The sequence below is a fragment of the Euwallacea similis genome, chromosome 14 (assembly GCF_039881205.1).
Source record: "Euwallacea similis isolate ESF13 chromosome 14, ESF131.1, whole genome shotgun sequence".
NCBI lineage: Eukaryota > Metazoa > Arthropoda > Insecta > Coleoptera > Curculionidae > Euwallacea > Euwallacea similis.
The window spans coordinates 1,881,068-1,904,035 of NC_089622.1; the positions used below are offsets into that span (position 1 = coordinate 1,881,068).

General features: G+C 36.6%; 1 protein-coding gene across 1 annotated transcript in view; it reads left to right on the forward strand.

Moving 5' to 3' along the window:
- Positions 1 to 22,968, forward strand: part of Octalpha2R (alpha2-adrenergic-like octopamine receptor) — a 118,337-nt gene that overhangs the window by 93,575 nt on the left and 1,794 nt on the right. Inside the window, exons 2-4 of the mRNA XM_066397156.1 lie at positions 9,434 to 9,638; positions 13,372 to 13,586; positions 20,740 to 21,278. Coding sequence (XP_066253253.1) covers positions 9,434 to 9,638; positions 13,372 to 13,586; positions 20,740 to 21,278 — 959 coding nt within the window. The remainder of the gene's footprint in view (positions 1 to 9,433; positions 9,639 to 13,371; positions 13,587 to 20,739; positions 21,279 to 22,968) is intronic.

Genomic DNA, 22,968 nt, shown 5'->3' on the forward strand with positions numbered 1-22,968 from the left:
GAGGATTGTCTGTTTGTTAACATACATTCCGTTTTCGGGACAAACACGTGCCGAGAAGATATTTCAGAGTTGGGCAACGAATACGTAATGAATGTTACGTTTGAATATCCACAAATTATCTTTTAAGTTAAAGGATAATAAATTAGAAAAAATGGGCCTTCTTATCGCTTGAAAAGGTTATCGCTTCGGAAACAAAGGGATCAAAATAACCTGAACAACGGATTCAACTCAGCCGATATCAGCGACACTGAATCAGTTTTTATCTGTAGTTGCGCAGGTACTGGCCTCAAAGGTTTAGTGTGGTGAAAGGTTTCGTGTTCACCCTAAATTTCAGACAAATATCTCAAGAATGGAGAAATAAAAAAAAATTTAGATCTTGTCTTTATGTCTGTTAAGAGGCATTCTTCATGCAACCCACATTTTCTTTGAAGGGTAGTTTTTTACTACCCTCTAAAATGATGCAGCATCCTCCAGAAAAACGATCTCTTTTGGGGTTCAGCTTCAGGTTTGAAGATTAATTTCGCTCTGATGCAATTTTTCCACCTGAAAGTTAATTTTGTTTTGCAACCAACTAGGGAAACATCATTCTGTTCCCAAGGGTTGCTAATCATAGGATTTACCTAATTTCCAAAGCAATTAACTAATTTCCAGCCTGCAACTTCTCCAGCTGCTCCGGGCCCTTCCGACAATTTATCTGATTTAAACAAATTGCTCAAACTTAAGCAGTTTCTGGATTCTCTTGTAAATATCGATTCAAGAGTCCACCCACCATTACATAACACCCAGACATCTAAGGTCATTTAAGGACACCTAAGGTTGACAATCCAAAAGCGCAAGTTTTCCGGCAAATTGAGTAACTCGACTTGAAAGGCTATCTCAGGAACACTTAGAGAAAATATAATGTGATAAGTTATGTCGGTTTGAAATGGAGTATGCGAATGAAATGAGGGGATTTTTTGGGGGCATTTGAGTTGTGTTATCAGCAGTGTTAAATTGCTTGAATCGGTTAGAGGTCTGCTTCAAATTTTGTTGATTGCCGCCGCTTTTTTCATCCAATTTTATCTCTGCATCTTCAACAGCATAATTTTTTTTCTATTTTAACTTTTTGAGGGAATAATTAAAACCAATCTTTCAGACCAAGAATGATATTGCCTAAAGAACTTCAACCAAGCAGCTGGTAAAACTATTCAGGTAGAGGATTTTCCTTTAATTTAGCACCTGAAAAAACCATTCTTCTTCCTACGGTGGTCAAATTGATGTTATTTGGAATTGGTGTTTACCTAAATTATAAGGGCTTGATAAGAATCCTGAGAAAGAACTTTTTAAAATTAAGCACCTGGAAAACCCAATTAGAAGATTAACTTTTTGTTCTCTATGTTGTCCTGAATTTGGCTAATCAAAGCGTCTAAAACAACCCAGTGGAATGCGAAATTTATTACCCGTTTGTTGACCTGAATTAACAAAATATCTGGATTATACGTTTTTCACAGCACAATCTATAAGAAGATGATATACTCAAAAGGTTCCCGAAAGCTTCAACCTTAAGGGGGGTCATTGGATGCAAAAACTGCTTCTAAAGAATATTTAGAATCTTTGAGAAAACCTTCTCAAGGATTTATGGGTAAATCGAAATTTTTGGGTGGAATATGGAATATTATTTACTTTATTTTTGCCGCTCTTTACTGCATTTTTAACTTTGTTCTTGTCGTGTTGGGCTCGAAGTCAAATAAGTTTGATCGATGGTGCAGACTTCCCAAGAATCATTAAAAATTTATATCGATAACACAAAGTGGATAGAAGGATCAAAAGGTTACAACAATGCTTTTTGATCTGATTGGCATCTTGAAAATTTTGTAGAATTCAGATATGTGATGTATTGTGGGAAATGTTTGTTTAGAGATACTTAACCTCTAGATTTTAGTTCCAAACATCAGTAATCCTAATAGTAGCTATTAATGATAGTTTAAGGAGAATGATAAGATTCGGAAAGCTGTTTTTTTTTTTAATTTTAGGCGTGTTTTTCACCTGATTTGTAAATTGTTTTTAAACTTAATTATACGGTTGAAAGTGATTATACATTTCAGTTATTAGTCTCACTCCTATATCTGAAGAAATACATTAATTTACATACCTACACCCTCCGGCATATTTACCACACGTCAAAAACACTCCAGGGAACTACAATTTCCTGGACTTTAAATGGAGGTCTCATCCATGGGGGCCTTCTAATTATAAGTTCAAAATTCGCCTGCACATGCTGTCGCCAAATGCAATTAAAATTATTATATGGTCAGTTTATGAGACAAACTAACGTTCTGAGCATATCAAACTGTTAACAATGCAGTAAAATGTGTGTCACAATAAGGAATGTCCTTTTTAAAGGATTAAAAAAAAATCGTTCTGGGATACTGCATCTGCATGGTATATTTAGGGTGACTCGCGGTCTATGGTACATTAGACGTTTGCATAATCCGTTTTGTCCTATAGATCTAAAATATTTTTTAGCAATGCGACATTGTCATTGCCGTTGCCATATTTGCTATATAAGGAAGTAGTAGCAAGTTCGATATATTAAATGAAACACTCTGTATATTATTTCTTTTTTAGGTTCGCTATTTTTTTTAATCATTTCTGCTTAATAATTTCTGTGCCTATCTTTAGTAGTTTTTGAAATATTAATAAATATTCTAATTTTTCCGCTGAACATAAAGCTCTAATAAACCCTTATCGTTAGAACGTGTTTTGAATTCACAAAAGGCAGAAATTTTTGAGATTTTTTCATGGAAAAGTGGTACTGGATCTACTTTGTATAAGGTAATTCAAAATTTATGCTTTTGCGGTTAGATACCAAACATGCCTAAAGTGCGTTTTTTAATAGAACACCCTGTATATTGGCAAATGCGATGAAAACCATTAAATTATCTCCAAATCGATGAAACATGTTCCCATACCTACATTAGAACAAAAAAAGGACCATGCGATTATTCAAACAATTTGATAGGTGTCGGAGTTGTAAATATTCATTTGCGCGTTTATATACATGCAAAATAATGCCATTAAATGTGGAACAAGTTTCCAGGACCATAAATAACTTGTTGAGATAATACAATTATTTAATATTTACATTAGATGCTCAAAATGACCGCCATTGGATTTGAAACACTTTAAAATGCACAAATTTACACACAGATTTGTGGCTCTCTGAATTTCATTTACATTAAACTCACGAATGCAGTTGGTTACACGCTGGGGCAATTCCTCTTTACGGTTTACTGGTGTGATGGAAATTTGTTCTTTTATCTTACCATGCAAGTAAAAATCCACTGTTCTTAAAACAAGCAAACGAATGTTCACCCCTACTTCAATCATTATGGTGTCCTGGAGCCACCTCGGTGTGTCCTATTTAATACGTCGGAGGTACTGCTGCTTTTTATACATCCGGCAACATTGCATTTTCGCACATAACCTCACACTTTTAGAAGGGTCACGTGACTAGTTTCCCGTAAACGTCTACCTACCGTGTCCACTATGAATCACCCTGTATATCTATATGTATATTCAGCATGTAAAATTATTCAAAACTCTTTTTGTACCTCTAGAAGAAATTGCCACAACTGGCTCAAATTCTTTCCAGTATTTTCCTCCTTTTTCCCGGAGTAATACGTGCACTTCATGCTAGTAGATCTAAAAAGGCTTTTAGCGAAATATATGTATGGAAGTGTCTACAATATCCCCGAGCAATTTTTAACTTGCGGAGGAATGTAAAATTAGCGCCGAAATATATTCCCGGGAGAGATTTATCTTTTATGCATAGGCACCCTTTAGTTTGGAATTTAAACTCGGTTATATTTTATGTTTGGGATATGTTGACAAGGGACAACAGCCCTCTTGAACGCTTAGATTTTCTGGTGGCATTACCATAATTTATTAAACTGCCTCTCGAATTTGCTCAAACACATCTCGAAGTGAAACAAAGGTGAGCACACCTCAACGATTTATGGTAGGAACTGAAACCCAGTATTTATACCAACGTAGTGAAATACGTCCATACTCGTATATTTATTATGTTGTATTTACCTTTACGAACAAACGTTGGTCAGGGCTGGTGCCTGCGAGATAGCCATTCATTTTACTTCTACTTAACTGCAACATATTGTTTTCGAAAGTGTCTGTACGCCGGAGGTCAGATCGAAATTTATGGCACTGGTCAGTGTTCACTTTTGACCGATATTGATTGGTAAAGGGCGCACGGAATTAATGGTCAGGGGGTGAGTTGTAAATTTGGTATTGTTTATTACTTAGAGAGTGGTCAAGAGTGCATGAAACTGGCTGGATCGAGGCGGGTGATTTGTATCGTTTAGTTAGACTGTTTGAAATGCTGTGTTGTGTTCATCGGCAAAATAAATTGTGAAATTGAATGAAATTTCAAGGAGCTGAAACCATAATATTTACCGAAAAGAAACTTCTATAACATATTTCATCAATGAAATTGAACGCTTGAATTCAAAAATACTTTTTTTATATATAAAGTTATACAGAGGACCTTCATTTCAAGACCTCCCACCCTCAATGTCTCGAATATATTAAATGCTCAGAAAAGAAATCTCAGAATGGTTTACCAAAACTGCACCGTTCTATCTTGATTAATAAGAAAGACATTCGATTCGTTGCCCCAAGAACTCTATTCTAGTACACCTGAAAACTGCCACAGCATGTGTCCAGACTTCTCATAGTGAGCCCATTAGAAGTTATCGAAAACAGCAGTGGCCGGTCACTACCTTCAAGCTCATCTATTCGAGTCAAAGAAGTTCCCATGTATTCTATGTAAACCTTTGTGACACATCTAGTTGCTCAGTGATGCAGGAAGATATGTTTAATCAGTGGAGTGCACCATGTTGAAGCCCATCCTTTAATGATGGCCTGTCCCTTTGATTGAGAAGGCCTATGGCGAGGTTTGCGAATAGGAATTTCAGCCGTCCTCCTTTAAAGCTGTTGGACACCATGCAGCATCCAAGAAGCAGAGTAAAAATCGTCTTCTGAGGGATGACCTGCTCTCCTCAGGGCAGCGACATATTTGAGCAATTGCTTTTGGGAACGTCAAAATATAGACATTTAAAATTCAAAATGTGCTTAACGTTGGATACTTTCTGTCTCCTTGGAAGTTTTCAGGTTAGTTCGGATTAGAGAATATTTTGAGTTGATGTTTATGGCTCTAATGGACAGATATGGATTATACGTTAACCTGATGGCTCTAGAACTTTAAAAATAAAGTTTGAAGAACCTTCCACCTTCATCTAATGGGAAAATCCAGCAACGTTTTCTTTTTCTAACCTAAGCTAACCTTATTTCTGGAAACAATAAAGTTCTATATTCCCATTAATATTTATGCGGCAATGTCACTCTCCTTCTTTCGGTGACTATTTTTTAGCGTACAGCCAATTTTATCGGGATTGTTAATAAAAGTGCCATTCCACCTTACATTACTGCCACTTTAATGGCACAACGTTGCAGAGTTTCTGCTTTTGGCAAATAAACTCCCCCGTTTTATTGACACTTATATCCAATTTATTTTGATTTTACGATCATATCCGTAATTGTGCCACAGAGCACCGTATTGTTTCATTGATTCCGCTCTTTATACTGAAACCGGTCTTACACTGAAATCCAATTTGGACTAAATTGCAAAATGAGTGACGAAAGTGTCTCAAGAGATGCAAGATTTAATAAACTTGGACAAAAAGGGGGAGGAGACTTTAAGTTTATATACCAGGGAAGTTTAAATTAATCCTGTCACAGATGGGTTTGAGATTGGTGCACTTCTTTGACACCATTAGCGCGGCCAAGTGTTTAAGGGCACATCTAAAACAATTTGCAAAGTAGATTTGATGATGGTTTCAAGCAAAACAACCAATTTTTGCCGAGGTAAATTGGACGTCAACGGCTTTTTGTTGTTTCAGTTCAACTTCTGGAAAGTTTCTATGGCGGGTTTTTAATTGAAGTTTTCGTTTAATTAAACCTTTGTCCTGAGTTCCTTAAGAGAGTGTTTTTGCTGCGGACCCGAGTTAATGCGGTTCAACCCTTTATAATATATATCAACTTTTGGTGGCATAATTTTTCACATTATGACTCACATTTATTACTTTTTTACTACTTTTTTGCGGGTTTTCCTTCAATTTTAAGCGCTATTTTCCAATTAACTATTCCGATATTTCATTTCATTGGAGCCATCTGTTTCTGTTCCCTGGCAAATTTCACGTGTAATAACAAAGATCCTACGGTCAACCTGTAAAATGCATCCCATTTATTTTCCTACGAGTTATTCCGTGGATCTAGCAATTTACCCCTTCAGGTCAGCTGGAAATTCCGTACATCCCACCGGTTGTGATGGAATTTTGAGGGCTTTGAAGTGTCGGAGATGTTTGGAATTCTTTTATGATACGCTTTAAAAGTGGCCTCAAATAACCTGCAAAAATCTCGATAGAGGTCAGTCGGGCATGTATAGTAAAGGTATCTTGATGGACAAGAGTACGCTTGTAAACCAGATAAAGGGTCAATCGATAGGCACGTCGTTAAGGGAATGCGGCCATCGCTTGTGCGTAATTAATTCGAACCTCCCTTTGAAATTTAATGCCAATGGAACGGGGTATCATTTAGACTGGTAGTCTTGACTGCCCAACTTTTATACACTATCGAATAATCCTTGTTGCTCGTTCTAGTCAGTCAATATGGAAATATTAACTTCAACATCATTTATTAAAATTGCTCGTTAATGTTCAGACAAATTTTCCAAATCTAGATTGTTTAACAATAACAGTTACGATAACAGTAATCTTAATAATAATAATAATAATGATGATGATAACAATAATAATGATGATGATGATAACAATAATAATGATGATGATGATAATGAAGGGATCATGGCTACTAAGTATGGAGGATGCGTAGAAGACATAATGGCAGTCGTCATAAGTAATTGCAGACTCAATAGACATGTGTACCTCCTGTGGAGGACAGCTCTGAAAATGATCCGTAGGAGAAGAATTTTCATATTACTTCTTTGGAATGTGTAATGCAGGTAAGTACGTCTTAAGCCCAAGTTTTCGAAATTTCCTTGGTCTTCCGGGAGGAATTTCGGAATCTTGAGTAGCATAGGATATCCTCTCTCCAAAAAAGGACTGACTGTTTTACGTAGGAAGAAGAAGCCCATATGGATTGCAAAGGGGTAGATTGGAATCACTTGGAATCTTCCCCCTCCTGTTCTAAGTTCTTTTGCTACTAACCGCGAACAAGAGCATAACCTAATAGTTAAAGAAGGAAATTAAAAAGTTTTCTTGTTTCCACATGTTTCATGAGCTACAGCAGTCTTTGTAACCTAAAAACAAAATTAAACGTCGCTTTGGCTGTAGCCTGTTCAATTTTCCGTAAATCCCGACCACGTCGAGAACACGTTCCCAACATTCATCAAAGTTTTACCGTGTTAAATCAAGCGAATTGTCTGTATCGCCCTTGCCGTTCCTGTTCTTGCTTGAAAAACCTAAAGTACAATTTAATAAAGTAGATTGGAAACAGGTTTTTCCATCCCGAAGACGCGTGTCGTGGAAGCTGTTGTTGAAGTTTTGCATTCTTAAAAAATTAAATTACATGTCTTTTCGTGCTAAAATAGCTAAAAAAGCATTGGTTCTTAAAGGAAAACAATAAAAATGCAGAAAAATACCTGTATGATCAAACGCAAAAAGGGGGGTGTCCACAAAACCGCTATAAATCAAAGTGACGAAGGCCAGATAAGCTTTTTTACCCTTTTTTTTATTTCGGATTGCGGAATTATTTACGATCATTTTTGTTGAATTTTTGGTTCAAATACTAACATGATTTAACCGGAAAAAGTAATTCAACAATGAAAAATGTGCACTCTTAGATGGAGGATGGTTTGCTGTATATGTGCTAAAGTTAGGGAACTTCTACAATAACTCATTTTGACTTCGAAATGAGTTAAATACAATATCACTAAATTTAGTAAAGAAAATTAAAAGTTATACCTACTAAAGATGAACGAGAAATTGAAAGTTCGAGTACTTTAATGTGGGTTAATCTGCTTTGGATTACTTGAAAGTTCAGATAAACTTTCCACTATAGCGATTTCGACTTACGCTAAACTTTTGACTTTCGAAAGAGAACTAAAATCGTTTCAAAATAGATTATTCTTGTTTATACAAATAAGGCCGAGATTTCAGTGAAATTAGATTACGTTTAGCCAGAAAAACTATAAATTAAGTAAGTTGCAGTATTGATATTTTTAATCTGCATTACGAAGATGAATACATTTTTAACTTTGCGTTTCCTTTATGCACTTCTCAAATTGCTGGATTAGTTTTCCGCATTTTTTTTCTTCGAAAGAATTTTTCCAATTATTTAAGTGCTCTTTCGCTTATATTAAATCCGTCTTTTACTAAATAGCCATTATAAAAAGCCAAAAGAAATATTCATCTTCCTGGCAAAGTTGTCAAATCATGCAGACAACTAATAACATCAATATTACCCAAGCATGGATGCCTCTACGAGCTGATACGAAATTCCATTACCCCTCCCCAAAAAGAATCATTAAATTGACGGGGAAAAAATGGCAAGACGTGGTATTTTGCCACGGAAAAAGCAATAAAATAAAATGTCTGAGGTGACGTTATTAAATTTTATGCCATTGCGCCACCCTTGCTGCCAAAATTGATTAAAGTTTAATGGACCTTTTGCTGACAATGAACTTTAGGTCGTGAGCGGCGTTATATTACCACTCCTGACCCAAATACTCAGAGCGAAATAAAAACCTCCATGAAAATACGATTACACTTAGCCATAATCGAATAGTTCATCGATTTCGGGCAAACCAAGGTTGTTTACAAAATATTTTTGAGTAGTTTACCAAACAATAGATGCCTCGGTAATTCAACAGTCGCCCCAATTATTGAGCCATCGAGCGCACCTAATTGGAGATTGAGCTTACATGTTGTGTGCTATTCAGTTCTCGCCACCCGTATCATATGGAGGTCGTGTGGAATTTTGGGCGCGTCACAGTGGGATTTAATATTCAATGTGGAAATGGGCTTTATAAATTGAAACTTGGGAAGGTCGAATTAACACTAAAATTCGAAGAATGCTGTGGGATAACAACGTCATCATTTGGTTTTGGAAAATGACATAGGTCCGCTGATTTTTTTTTTTTTTTGAACCTGAATTTACAAAATCTGATACTGAAAGTCGGGTTTCAAAAATCAGAATGCTTTGAGGGGGTGAAATAAATCGAAAGAAATTGAAGAAAAAAAAAAGGAAACTTGATGCAATCATTATCTCAACTTGTATTCGGAACATTCGGAAAGAAATATTTCTCCGTTGAGGACCGAAGTGTTATAGAGACTAATTTTCTTTTTTTCCTTTTCAGTTAAGTGAAGAATTGGGCTACGTCCTATATTCGGCCTTAGGTTCGTTCTACATTCCATCATGCATCATGGTGTTCGTGTATATCCGGATATATTACGCAGCGAAAGCGAGGGCGAGAAGAGGGATTCGCAAAATTCCTCGGAAGCCTCCGGTGGACGCACAAACCAGCTTCACGAATTCGCCCAAGGGTGGATCGGTGAAAAACGGTAAGCCTTGTTTGATATGCACTTTGTAAACACGTATAAATATAGTTTCTGTATCTCTGTAAACAAGAAAGAGTTGCTTTAGCGTTTGAAGGGACAAGTGTAAATATTTAAGAGGGTTGCTGGTTAGTTGTCCTGTCTCTATAATAGTTAATGACCATCAGCCGGAAATCCTTTGAATATGCCTAGAGTTGAGCACCTCTGGTCCTAGAGGGGTAAATATTAATTACAGAGGAAAGCGATTTTCCTCCAGGAATAGTGAGAATTTCATTATTACTACCTAGGATATACAGGGTGGTGAACATTTCTTGCCCACGATTTTTTTCTGAATTGGAACTGTCCTTGCTATTTTTAAGCAATCTGCCGCACTAGTTTATATGCTTTGTCAGCCATTAAAATATTTTTTCCACAATTAATTAGATGGACTTGCATGTTATAAAGCTCAATAGAGGCTTTATTTTTCAAGTTAGCAATCTTATCGCGAACTTCTAGATATGTGTCCTACCTTTTTAAAACTGAATCCTGGAAGATTTTAAGGAGAATTACGTTCTACGAATATTTAAAAACCCATATTAGCTGGAGGAAGTTTTCGCAGAATCTCATCCAAAAAGTTATGGCGCAATAACTAGTCATAGCCCTGTTAGGTCTAGTCGTTAGTTAGAGTGCGATTTTCTCAGGACGCTGGCCATTTATAACATCTTAGTAAACTTTAGAGTTTCTTCAATTCCATCATATTAAACATGGCAAGACTACCTGCCTTTCAACGTTTCCGAGATATCAATGGTGGCCATCAAAATGTAACACCAATCTGCATATATATCGACGACAATATCGCATTTCATGAATAATTATAAAGTCTTTTGAATAAATCTCGTTAACTCTCAAACACGAACTAAATGTATACGTGAAACTTTTGTAAAGAACATTTGGGAAATTACGTAATAAGCGGCTACAACGCTTGAACCTTTATTAGTGGCATAAGCAGGCAACCCTCATACACCGTCATTACTTTTAATAGCGAGTTATCCAAGCGACGTTGCCGAGTTTCAATTACGTTTGGAATGAGTTGTAATGGCTGCCGGCTTATGCAGTTTATACTGCAGGAATTTCGGTTTTAGAGTGGATCTTGTTAGACAGTTTGTATAAGTGTTTTCCTCAAACAATATAGCAAATGAGTCGATTTTAACGAAACACAGCGCTCCGAAAATATTTATTTCAGTTTCAACGAATTGATGGAAAACCTTCCATTTCTAATCCCCAAACTAAGACCAATAAAATATCCCGAATAACGGGATCATCGGGAGCGAGTTAGCGGAATTGTACTCGTATTGCTTGATGTTTACAGGGTTAGCGAAATATTCGGATACGGCTTAATAATAACTTGTTCGATATCAAACATATATTATATATTTTGCAAAACATATGGTGAACAAATCAAAAGAAGGTTTTTCTTTTGTCCAACCTTAGTAGTAATTTATTCCATTTATTCTAGTATATTGTAGTATTTTTAGTTTGTGTTGCCGATTCTAAGTATTTTCTATATGGCATGTCCTATGTCTTTAACAGTTTTTGAGATAATAGCGCCTAAAATTTTACATTTTTAATGCTTTCACAGCCTGTAATTTGTTAATGTTTTATGTACAAAAGTAATAATCCCTCGGTTGTCTTTTTTTGCAACCATGTTTTACGGTCGCAATAAACTACCTAGAGGAAATATTACTCAAAATAAATTGAAATTCTACTAATTCTTACTGCATTACTCTGAATATTATTGTGTGGCAACGGCGACAAAAAAGAAGTACCAATGAGTTTAACCACCGTAGAACTTAATTAAGCTGAATATAAAAGTACTTTTATCTTACACAATAAAACTTTATAGTAAAATTTATTGGTGGCTGTTAATTCTTAAAACATAATTTAAAGTTGTCGTAACTATTAGATAAGAATTGAAGGTAATAAATATGAATCTGTCACTGTAAAAAATCTATGAAATAAAACACTACTGAATAATATGTACTGGTTTTAGAGTGTAAAAAGTTACTAGAAATATGACTTTGATGTAATAGAACTTTTCTAAAGGGACATTATTAACTTATATATATATGCTGCCTAAGGTATAAGCTTCCTTCAGCGAGTTTACCGAAAGTTTTGAAAGTATTGACTGCATGTTTTTCATTGAAACTTTAAACTCAATTTTATTGTAAAAAATTAGTGCCACTTTATTTAAAATAAACAAGAGTTGTATAGAATAAGAAGGATTAATGTGGGTCATTAGGTTTGCCCAAAAATCAATTAAACAAAACAACCATTCTCCGTTTTGGGAACAAAGTGGTAATAAAGCGGTGCCAAAACTGTTCCTGCCAACAGGAATCGGAACTCATAAGTATTCCTTTTTAGTCGCAGTTTTGTAGCGGGAACTTAAATTGTTAATTTGGCCAATTTTGAAAGATTTATCAAGCAATTTTATGATCGTTTTAGACTATCATGGTTGAAAAGTCGCTTTGGGTAAACCAGAACAGGTATTTGAACCATTCTACAAGAATAGCATCACCGTCAATATTAACCCGATTTGCGAAGCTGCTGTTCTGATGCAATGCTAATCTAGAAGATGCTATTCTTCTATCTCTAGCAATCTGAAAAAATGATGATTCAAGTACCAGTTGTGCTTCATCTAAACTGGTCCTAAGCCTTTTCCACAATTTTTGCTAACCCTGTAATATATGTAGTAGCTTCTATACGCATGTCGGTATTACTTACGTGGCCTGTCTGATGCGATCACGAAAAAAGGATTACGACATAGCTATTTAGTAGTGGTGTTAATAAATATTTAAGAGGGTTGTTGTTTATTCACCCTCTGCCTCTACAATAGTTAATGGCCATCAACCCAAAGCCCTTTGAATATGCTTACAGTCGAGCACCTTCGACCCTTAGGGGTAAATATTAATTAACCAGCAAAGCGATATTCATGTAAACCAAATAAAGATTTTATAAGTGCCCCACCCCCCCCTCTGGGGACTCTACCGCGATAGCGGTAAACTTTATGCAAACTATCGAAATTATTTTGCAATAATATGAAAACATTTTCAAATGAAAAGTTAAACTTCCAATAATATATTAACCTTGTGCGCACAGTTAGGACTCGCCTCGCCCGGGGACTTTGAAAACTAGTTTCGAAAGCAGCTGCGGTTAGTTCATCGGGATTGGGGATTTAAACGGATTAAATCAGCTGCGGCAATCGATAAAAGAACCTGATGGAAGAGAATTATTCCCGCTTGGAGGCTTTCGATGTTTCATAAACAGTTTTTTATTCCCAGTCTCAATCTGGACCCGTCCAGATTCAAAGTGTGATAAAAGGTTACGTATTCGAGTGGAACGTTAGAGATCACCTTGCGCAATGAACCGTGCCATTTCCAGAAGGACAGTGAAGGGCAAAACCTTAAATTTTAACTTTGAAAAGAGAGACCCTTTGAACGGCAATATTTCCGAGACAAAAGAGTCGTTTATTATTTATCCTTGGCGTCAACTATAGTGGAAATGCTGCAGTTTGGGGCCTTATCGTTAGTTTGCCTTTAAAACGTTTCCATCACACAAAGGAAGTCTTTGTTAAACACAATACAGTGCCAAAGGTATTATGCCTCGTAAAACTTGATTCTGAGAAGAAGCTGGAATTCAAAAACGAATCCCTTATAACGTGCATGTGGCAGAGTGCAGGATAAATAGGCTAAAACCGTTTCAGGTCATAATACAGTGGAAGCAAGTGCCTCGGTGGACCGTAATAGCAATACGTCACCTCGGGATGGAGAAAGACAAATTGCCACCATAGAGGCACCGCCTCCAGTCACTACTCCCATATCTATTCCAACGGTCACGTGCGATTTGGCCAGCGACATTTCAACCAGCGATAATGCCAATGACCAACAGGAGGGACAGGAACAAAAGGACACCTTAAAGGTAGGCATACCAGTTCTCATTTAATTTATTGCAGAAGTAAATATTCCTTTAAATAGAATAGCCACAGCACTATGAGTGTTAAATTCTTTAGGATAATAGAATAGCTGGCACCGAGTAATCTAGTTGAGCTGCCTGATGTACATATGACTGTAAATCAAAAATTTTAAAATTCCCGAAGGTGTAGAAAAATCCAAGGTGTTGAATATATTGTATATTATTTTATTTTTTTCAAGGCCTCAAAATTCCAAACATTGCGATATCAACGTTTCAAATAGGACCCATATTAGATCGAAAAACAGCACTAAACAATTTGATTAGATTGAAAAACCTACTCTTTATTATTTTTAAAATTTCGAGCGTCGATATCTCGAAAACGCAAGGAGCAATTGCGATAAATGACAGCCCAAATTAGTAGCCTCAATGAGCTCTATGTATATTTTTTTATTCCATAAGGACACAGTGCTATGTAATGTGCCCCAAATCGATCTTACATGTATGGGTATCTTGACAACTATAAGAGATAGAAAAATATATCACATCTATGTGTATCTTTATATCTTTTTCATATTTAATAGTGCCAAAACGAATAATTTATATTTCTTTAACTTCTGCAAAGAAACCCTGCAGTATCGCTAAAAACGTGACCCATTTTAACCCCAATAAATTCGGGTATTTCTTATCCCACTAAGTATGAAACTACCCACCTAAAACCTAAAACTAACGAGTAAGGTCAAAGAAATTTGTCTGCAGCGGTCGTTTAACCACCAGAATCCCATTAACATCATCCCCAAACGACAATTTGAGTAAGGATTGATGTTCGGCTTAGGTTTTCCTTTTTCGCTTAAGATATTTGTCCTTCGTGTAGGATTTCGAGATTGGTTTGCAGTCTAAATAAGAAAGAAGATTTCTCTTTAAAAAAAAATTACCAGTTCGTGCATAATGGTCCAGCCATATGTTCAGCTTGTATTGAAATATCGATCCTGACTGGAAATCATTTCGTCGTAATCTCCATCTAGAGCCGTGATTTCCATAGCACCAGGCCTGATATATCGGCCTCCAAATCGCATGTGACTGATGATTGCGCCATTTGGGACGGATCGTGTTTCAATTGTGAATATTTATGGCTGATCTAATAAATCCCAACCCTTGTATCTTTGAATCAGTTTCATGTATCACCTGAAATATGTTGAGGCCCCTCCGACCTTTAGAAAGTGATTTCTCTTTTCACCAAGAAAGTAGGAAAAAAACAAATTGGCTTCTGTTAAATAATAGAGCTAGACAGGTGATCAACGGGTTAATAGTGGAGGAAGAAACTACGCGAAGTGAGTAATGAAGCTTTCTGGGAAAAGTTGAATTAAGCGCAAAAATGTTTCGGTCAATGGCTGTCCAGAATAGCCACTCTAAATGGGATAACTGAAATGTAATTTGCTCTAAAGCATACGGTTTAAAACTGAGAATTTTTTATTTTATATTCGTGGGAAGCACTATATGCCACACCTACGAGATAGGGTCCACTAGGAAAATAAATTTCATGGAAAGTACGAAAGTGAGCAGTGCTCTTGCTTTATTTCAATGTCTCCACGAGTATGGTACTCTTGGCTAAGATGCCAGGATATTCATCTATTGGGCCTTAGAAATTTTATCAAATTTTATCCTTATCCCCTTTTATTAATATTATCAAAAATTATCCTCACTTACATATATTACGTTGATTATACATTCATATTACCGTTCTTTCAACCCAACCCATTAAATCTTTAAATTAAACCCATTTTCATTCCACCTCCAGAAAATATTACCGGCCTTAATTAGCATTTACCCTCTGTTTCACCTGTAAATACATAAAATCAAAAACCGAGCCTGCTTTATTTAAAATAAATGACAATTCCGCACCCCTCGAAAGGGTTTGCCGGAATTAAAGGCCATTTTGTATTCACCCCGTCGATAAAAAATCACCCCCAGGAATTTAATCCAACGATTTACAGATTTCCATCAGGAGCACTTTGCAAACAAAGAAAGCGACTTTCACAACACCTATGAATAAATTTACTGTGCGTTCTGTGCGTGTACGGCTATAGTTATCGGTGTCGATAAACTTCTTTTATGAACAGGGTCATGGCCCGAGGGTTCATCATCTACCAATTAGTAATTTGAATTAAATGTGAGTAAAATAGTGAATTATTTTCCAAGAGAAAAAAAATTCTTTGACCTCTACTCCTCATACTCTCTCTGACTTCACCAACCGGCCATTTCGGCAATTTTCGTACCGATGACTTGTCCCTAACTCTAGTCATTTTTCATATGACTTAACTTCTCTGTTGATGATCTATTAACCCATGAGTTTGATCTAATGTCACTGGTCGAAATTTTGAGTTAGACCTAACGTCACTGGTCAAACTCATGAGTTGAAGTCACAATTCCGTAAGAACGTTCTACTGAGATGAAATTGAGTTCCCGATTATCTGGAAACGATTCACTTTTAGGCTCATTTCAGGATTTCCTCCCCCAGCACTTGTTGCACGACATTCAGCCCCCTTTGAAAATTTTGGTGCGATAGAGATCTCGCCTTTTCACACTCTTCTTCAATACTGTGTTAACTGAAAACCTCGTGTTTCTAGTCACCCACTCGTTAATAAATTCACAAGTTGTACTTCTGGCTCAGTTCTTCAAGTTCATGACTTAGCTTATAATTCTCCACCGTCGGTTTTTGTTACCACAGATAAAGAATTTCCTTTTTGACTCAATTTCTTTTGTATCGCAAATCATCCCAGTGGTCATAGGATTAACCTAGATTTGCTCTGGCCCGAATTCGTAAGATAATACAGATATTTACATTACCCACAAACTACTCTTGACCCCGCAAACTAGCTCCGAAACCAGACCACCCTCGTTTACGTTACCGATAAGTACTTGATAGAGTTAAAGCACGCTCCGGCCATAACTATAAATATTCAGTTATGGAATTGCCTACCTTTAACCAAATAATATAAATAAACAGGTCCTGCTGTTTTAGGTCCGGTCCTGCACGGAGGCAAGGACGTAAAGTAAACTTGCTAATCTGCTTAACTTTAAAAGGGTAAGAGCAGCGCTGTGGCCCAGCCCAGATAAGGGCGAGTTTTAGTGTTTATGGTGGACGGTGGTCATCAACATGGATTAGTCGGAAACTCTGTTGTGGATACAAAATTCCGCGGCAGGTAAAATAGAGTAAGAGATTTTTTATGGAGCAACAAAAGCAATTTCCTGCCTAAAAATGTGCTGTCGGAGCGTTTCGCCATGAATACGAAATCGATGTGCCGGCAGCAGAGCCACACGAAATACCCCATTAAAATGCGCCTATAACTCTCCAAGCATTATAGAAGAAAGGGAGTTTTTCGGTTGATGTCTGCAATGCGCGACTGTCAACAGATTGATATTGAATTGCCGCTCATTTCCAACCAAATTTCCTTCGATCCCATATTAAAATACATTAAAAAGATTTCGTATGTCCTAAGCTCGGTTAGGAAGGAAAAACAATGTTCTAGATCAATCATTAAACCAGGAATAAATTATGATGCTCCGAGGTAGGCTTTCAAAATCTGCCACGGGAAAGTTTTCAAAAGATTAAGAAACTTTATTTAGGAGAGCTGCACTTAGGTAGTTCAGGTGCAAATTAAAATTCAATAAAACTTTTCTACAGCCTCAGAAGCTTTTAAACTTAGATGAAATCCCGCCTTTCTTTTATATACTTTCCATTGCTTGGAAAGTTGATTTAAATTCATAAGGGCGGCTTTAGAAACTCCCCAACAAATATGTCGCCCTCTTCTCTGTGGACCCAACAGATATTTTTCCCTCTCCTGTCTTACTTCTTTGTATGTTGATTAATGGGATATTATACACAACTCTCGTACAAATAAACGGATCTTCTTGTCGCTATCTGAACACACTAAATCACCCTAAAAATCGAACCTCTTCCTGGCTTTTGATAACTAAGCCAATTTTCCTTTATCCGTGTCCTCATGGACGTTCCTGACTTACTATGGCCAAATTGGAACTTTCATACTGCATAACCAGTGCATGCCAAAATGAGATATTATGAAACTGTCGGATAAACAGTTTGATTTCTTAAACGGGATATTGATTCATACACAGTAAATGGAAACTACCCTAATCAAAGGGCTCTTAAAACAATTTAGCCAGTCAATATGCAAACTGGAAGCAGTATTGCATGCGAATCGCAACCTTCCAAATGCTTTCCATATGGAGATAGTATGTATGCGTCCGACATGGAGAAATTGTAATCTGTTTGTTACGTGGAAGTGTATTATTTCTGGTGAGCGGGCTTTGGAGTTTCCATTAACAATTCACAGGAAATTTGATGATTTCCATAAATGGAGTTCATTCTTTGACCATTGACCATGCTTATTAGGAGCTTGAAAGGATGGCTGACAGGGAATTTATTTGCAATTTCAGGGCATAGGTATTTTGGGGATTTTTGAATATTTACAGAGAAGTAGGTAAAATGAATGTGAAGCGAATAATAAAACTACAAAATGGAAATTTACAGGCAAATCTGCTTTGCGGCCATTCCATTGATTGCGATAGATTATTAAAGAGTGATAGAGATTAAAAGTGAACATAAATAGAAAACAATAAATGGAAAATCGATCTTTAATTACTTAATAGGTACTTATAAAATTAATTAACTGTAGGAGCCAATTGGAATAGCTGAGTAACTTATTCATTTACTTTTTTCATGTTTCATATTTACTAGGATGGGTAGAAAGAGAATAATGGAACATGCTACGAGGGCAGTTTGATAAGTCAGTAACTTTTTGAATTTCTCGCGTAATAACTTTAAATGCAACACTATTCCCGTCAACTGTCATCTGTCAGTCGACTGTTGTGAAACTTTGAGCAAGCTACGTCATTTAGTTTGTATTTAACAGCCATTGAAAGCAGACGGCCTCGTGAATTTCGACAAAAATGGAAAAAAATGAATTTCGTGTGCTGATCAAGCATTACTTTTTACGTAAAAAAAAACATCACCTAAACCAAGAAAAGGTTTGATAAATACTATGGGGACTCTGCACCATCAATTTCAATGGTTAAGAAGTGATTTACTAAGTTTCGTTGTGGTCGTACCAGTACAAGTGACGCAGAACGTTCAGGTCGTTCAAAAGAGATCCTCATGCTAGAAATTGTCGATAAAATCCATGGAACGATATTAGACTATCGAAGAATGAAGGTGCGTGAGGTGGCTGAGGCTGTAGACATCTCAACTGAGCGGATCACATTTTACATGAATATTTGGATGTGAAAAAGCCATCCGCGCGATGGGTGCCGCGATTGCCACACTCAACCTTAAACACTCTCGTGTGACCATTTCAAAAGAGTGTTTAGAGATATTCAGCCGCAATTCGAAATAGTTTTTTCACCGTTTCATAACCGTTGACGAAACGTGGATCTATCACAACACACCAGAGACCACGGAACAATCGAAACAGTGGGTTTCTCCAGGTGAACGTGCACCAAAGAAGACCAAGATGGGTCTGTCGGCCAATAAGGTGATGGCCACAGTTTTTTGGAATACACGCGGTGTCATTCGCACCGATTTCCTTGAAAAGGGTAAAACGATCACTGATGAATATTATTCAGAACTTTTGGACTGATTCGATGTTGAATTGAATTTGGCGAAAAAAAAGTGCTGTTTCACCAAAAAATGCACGGGTGCATGCGTGTGTAGTCGCCATGGCAGAAATCCATAAATTGGGCTACGAACTGCTACCCCACCCAGCATATTCTCCAGATTTAGCCCCCTGTGACTATTCCTGTTTCCAAATTTGAAGAAACGGCTGGGCGGTAGAAGCACCAACGTTTCGACTATATATTTATACATATGTATGTCTTTTTCAAACCTGTTTTGTGTGAAAAGAGATAATAAAATTTGCGATACGCAGATAAGATTTTTGACTAGTTTTAAGGCAATGGGAACAGTAATCCAAATGAACCAAATATTCCTAAATGTTAAGCACAAATTTATCTATCTGACAATCTTTACAGTATTAGTCGAATATATGCAAAAATGCATTAGAAACCACGCAGTATTTCAGAGTGAGTTGAGACTTTTGTTTTTATCGGCGCGATATATCTATAGATCTGCTACTTTTTAGTAAACAAAGTTTGTTTTTGTTACACAAAACTCGGAAATAACGCCTCATACACAAATAAGGGTTATTGGAGCGGTGAAATTGTACACTATTTTTAGTTCACCTGAACCTGAACTAATCTGAGCTGAGAGCAGCGTTGAAAGGATAAGAGAATAACGCTGAGAACAACGATAAATGTTTTCACAACTTTAAACAGCCAACAATGAAGTGAAATGGACTCGCGAAAGTTCATACATTTTACTTAATAATATCGATGTGCGATCTCTTGTTCAGTAAACTTTACCCATGGGTAACACTCGTCTTCCTACGCTTGAATTAAAGGTCAACCTCGGACGCACAAAGAGAAACTAAACGCAAACAAATATCGCCTGGAGTAAATCACCAACAAAGAAAATAAATGTACAAAAAGATAAGTTAAATTGGGTAAAACGATTAAACACTGATCACTTCAACTAGCTCAACCTTTTGAAATGATAATGTAACTCATGTCCAAAAACCTTGGTCATACTTCAGTGATTTAGATGAGGAATTTTTAAAGCGTCACAAAGCGAATTACATATTTTACATATTCACAATCCGTACACTTCAGTTTTGTTATTTTTTCATTTTTCTAATAACCTGGGTCCCAGGTTCTGAAGATGGAGACAGATTTGTCGCCAAAATTTTAACAGGGACATTTTTAACATTTTTTTCGGAGCCCTTACTGAGGGGAGAATTTAGTTAGTTTTAACTGAGTATAGGCTACAATTCCACCGCTCCAAGAACCCCTATTTGTGCTTAAGGCGTTTCTCCCATACAGAATGAAAAAAAAACAACGTTGTGAAATACCTTTGTTCACACGTTGTTTGTTACAGACATTACAGTTGAAATTTCTGCTTCTGTTCATATGAGATTGGATTTTACATGTGAAAGAGTGCAAAAAGACACAACAAAGAGTTCATTTTTTCCTTCAATTCTTGCACAAAATGGGATATTTTACGTGTGTAAATCGCAAATTTCTGTTTCAGGTGTGCAACCAGCCACGACCCAACACGTTGTCGACCTGCCAGTTTCGAGGATCGACCCTCTCCGTAAATGGGGAGTTGCAACAGCAAGCCGCAGCATTAGCCCGAAGTCGCCAACCATCGATGGGCATCGATACCGATATGGTCAGTGAATTCGATCCAAGTAGTTCGGACAGTGGCGTTGTGGCCCAGTGCACAACAGTGAAACCTCTGAAACTCCGGTTGTGTAAACCGATCTTCGGGCGTGGCAAACACTCGAAAAATCGCCGGACCGACGACAAGAAGTCCGGAAAGGGCGGCGAAAGCAACGGGGCAGAAAGCAAACCGGTGGTCGAACATGTAGTGCCGCGGGTGCAAAAACCCAGAGACCCTGAAAGGGAGAAAAGACGGATAGCTAGGAAAAAAGAAAAGAGGGCCACGTTAATTTTAGGACTTATCATGGGTTCTTTTATAGCGTGTTGGCTGCCGTTTTTCTTTATGTACATATTAAGACTGGCCTATAAAATTCCACCCATAGCCTTCTCTACAGCCTTCTGGTTAGGGTAAGTTCTCCCTCAAGGGTGTTTTGCAGCCTCCGACGTGCAAATTTCAATTTTTCTCTCGAGCTTAATTAAATGATGTTTTCGTTATTTTATGGGTTCCAGTCGGAATATTGTGTTGCTTTTGTTTTACTTAAATGGGGCGCATTAAAAAAGGTTATGGAATGAGCTCATCCATTTAAGTTAATTTCGGGAAAATGAAACTGTCACTCTTTTTATTTCGTTAAATATTATGTAGCTTCGGGGGTTCGTTCGGAAGATAAGTGGAGTAAAAATTCTCGTAATGTAGATAGCAGCTGGTCCGTATTTTGGTGTTAACAAGGCGAGAAATGTGTTATCTAAATCAACGGGAAGCAAAGTAAGAAGGAATTGAGACAAATAAAAAAACTGTTTTTTATAAGCCGCATCTTTAGGAAACACTCTGTAAGAGAAGTTAGAGAAAACTAAATTAAAACACAAACAATATTAAGTACCTGGAAAAATTACAGAAATTATGCTCTCTCCTTTAATCATTGGCTATTACTGAAGACTGAGACCTTTTCTTTATATCCGATTAAAATCCTTGTCAAGAAAGAAACACTAGCGAAAACTTAAATATTACTGACGAAACTTAAATAAAACTGAAAGGAATTAGATAGAACATGAAATAACAAAGAAAGATAGTCTAGACAAAATAATTATAAAATGCAACTAGTAAAAACATGAAAAAGAACAAAAAGTTGTATTAATGGAAACAACGAATAAATTTTGCTAAATCTAAGGTAGATCGAAAGAAGGTAAAAAAATCTGAAAAAAGCTAAAAAGATGATATTAAATAAATGTGTGGTACAATATGGCGCAATAAAATAAAAGGAAAAGATTTGCAATATTTTAAAGATAAAAAGCCAAGAGAAATAGTTCTTGGAAAGAAATGGAGAGATTGTCAACGCTCAAAAAAATTTAGAACACACTTGCGAGCATGCCATAAAAATGGCTTATCATATTTAACGATCAAATTAGCAAAAAAGCACTTAGTATTAGTAAAGACAGAAGAACGAAAAAAGAAGAAAACTCAGAAAAAATATTGTTGAACTTGGTGGACTCTCTTTGAAAGTAATTAAAGGAAATAAGTTGTAAGAACTTGAAGAATGGAACCAAATTAGAAAAAAAAATAAAATGCAATGAAGATGGAAGGATTATGCTAAAATCCTAGCTCTAAGAAATTACAACCTTCAACAATAAAATAACGCAAAAGGAAAATAATGTTTAGGGAGAATACAACAAAACGGTAAAATTGTTATTAAAATCAAATAATTTTCATTGATGCGAGCTTTCAGAGACGATAATTTTAATGGCAAAAATGATGAAAATTGGCAAAAAAGAGCAAGGAAAGTCAGAATAGAAAAATACATGACTCTTGCTTGCATTAAGATCTGAACTCGTATTAATGAGAAATCGAGAAACAAAAATTGCGAAAGGGACTAAATTATTATTACTGTGGTGGAAAAGGCATGGAGATTGAATTTCTTTATTGTCTGTCGATGCGGGCCAGAACCGTCTACTTACCCCAAAGGTCATATTCTCATTCAGAATTATTTCCAAAAATGGCTTCAACATGATAATTACGCTTCAGCCTGTCGGATGCAGTGAAAAAGTGTTTGTGGACCCAACTTTTAATGAGGTGGAGTTTTTCCTAAAAAGGAGAAAACATAAA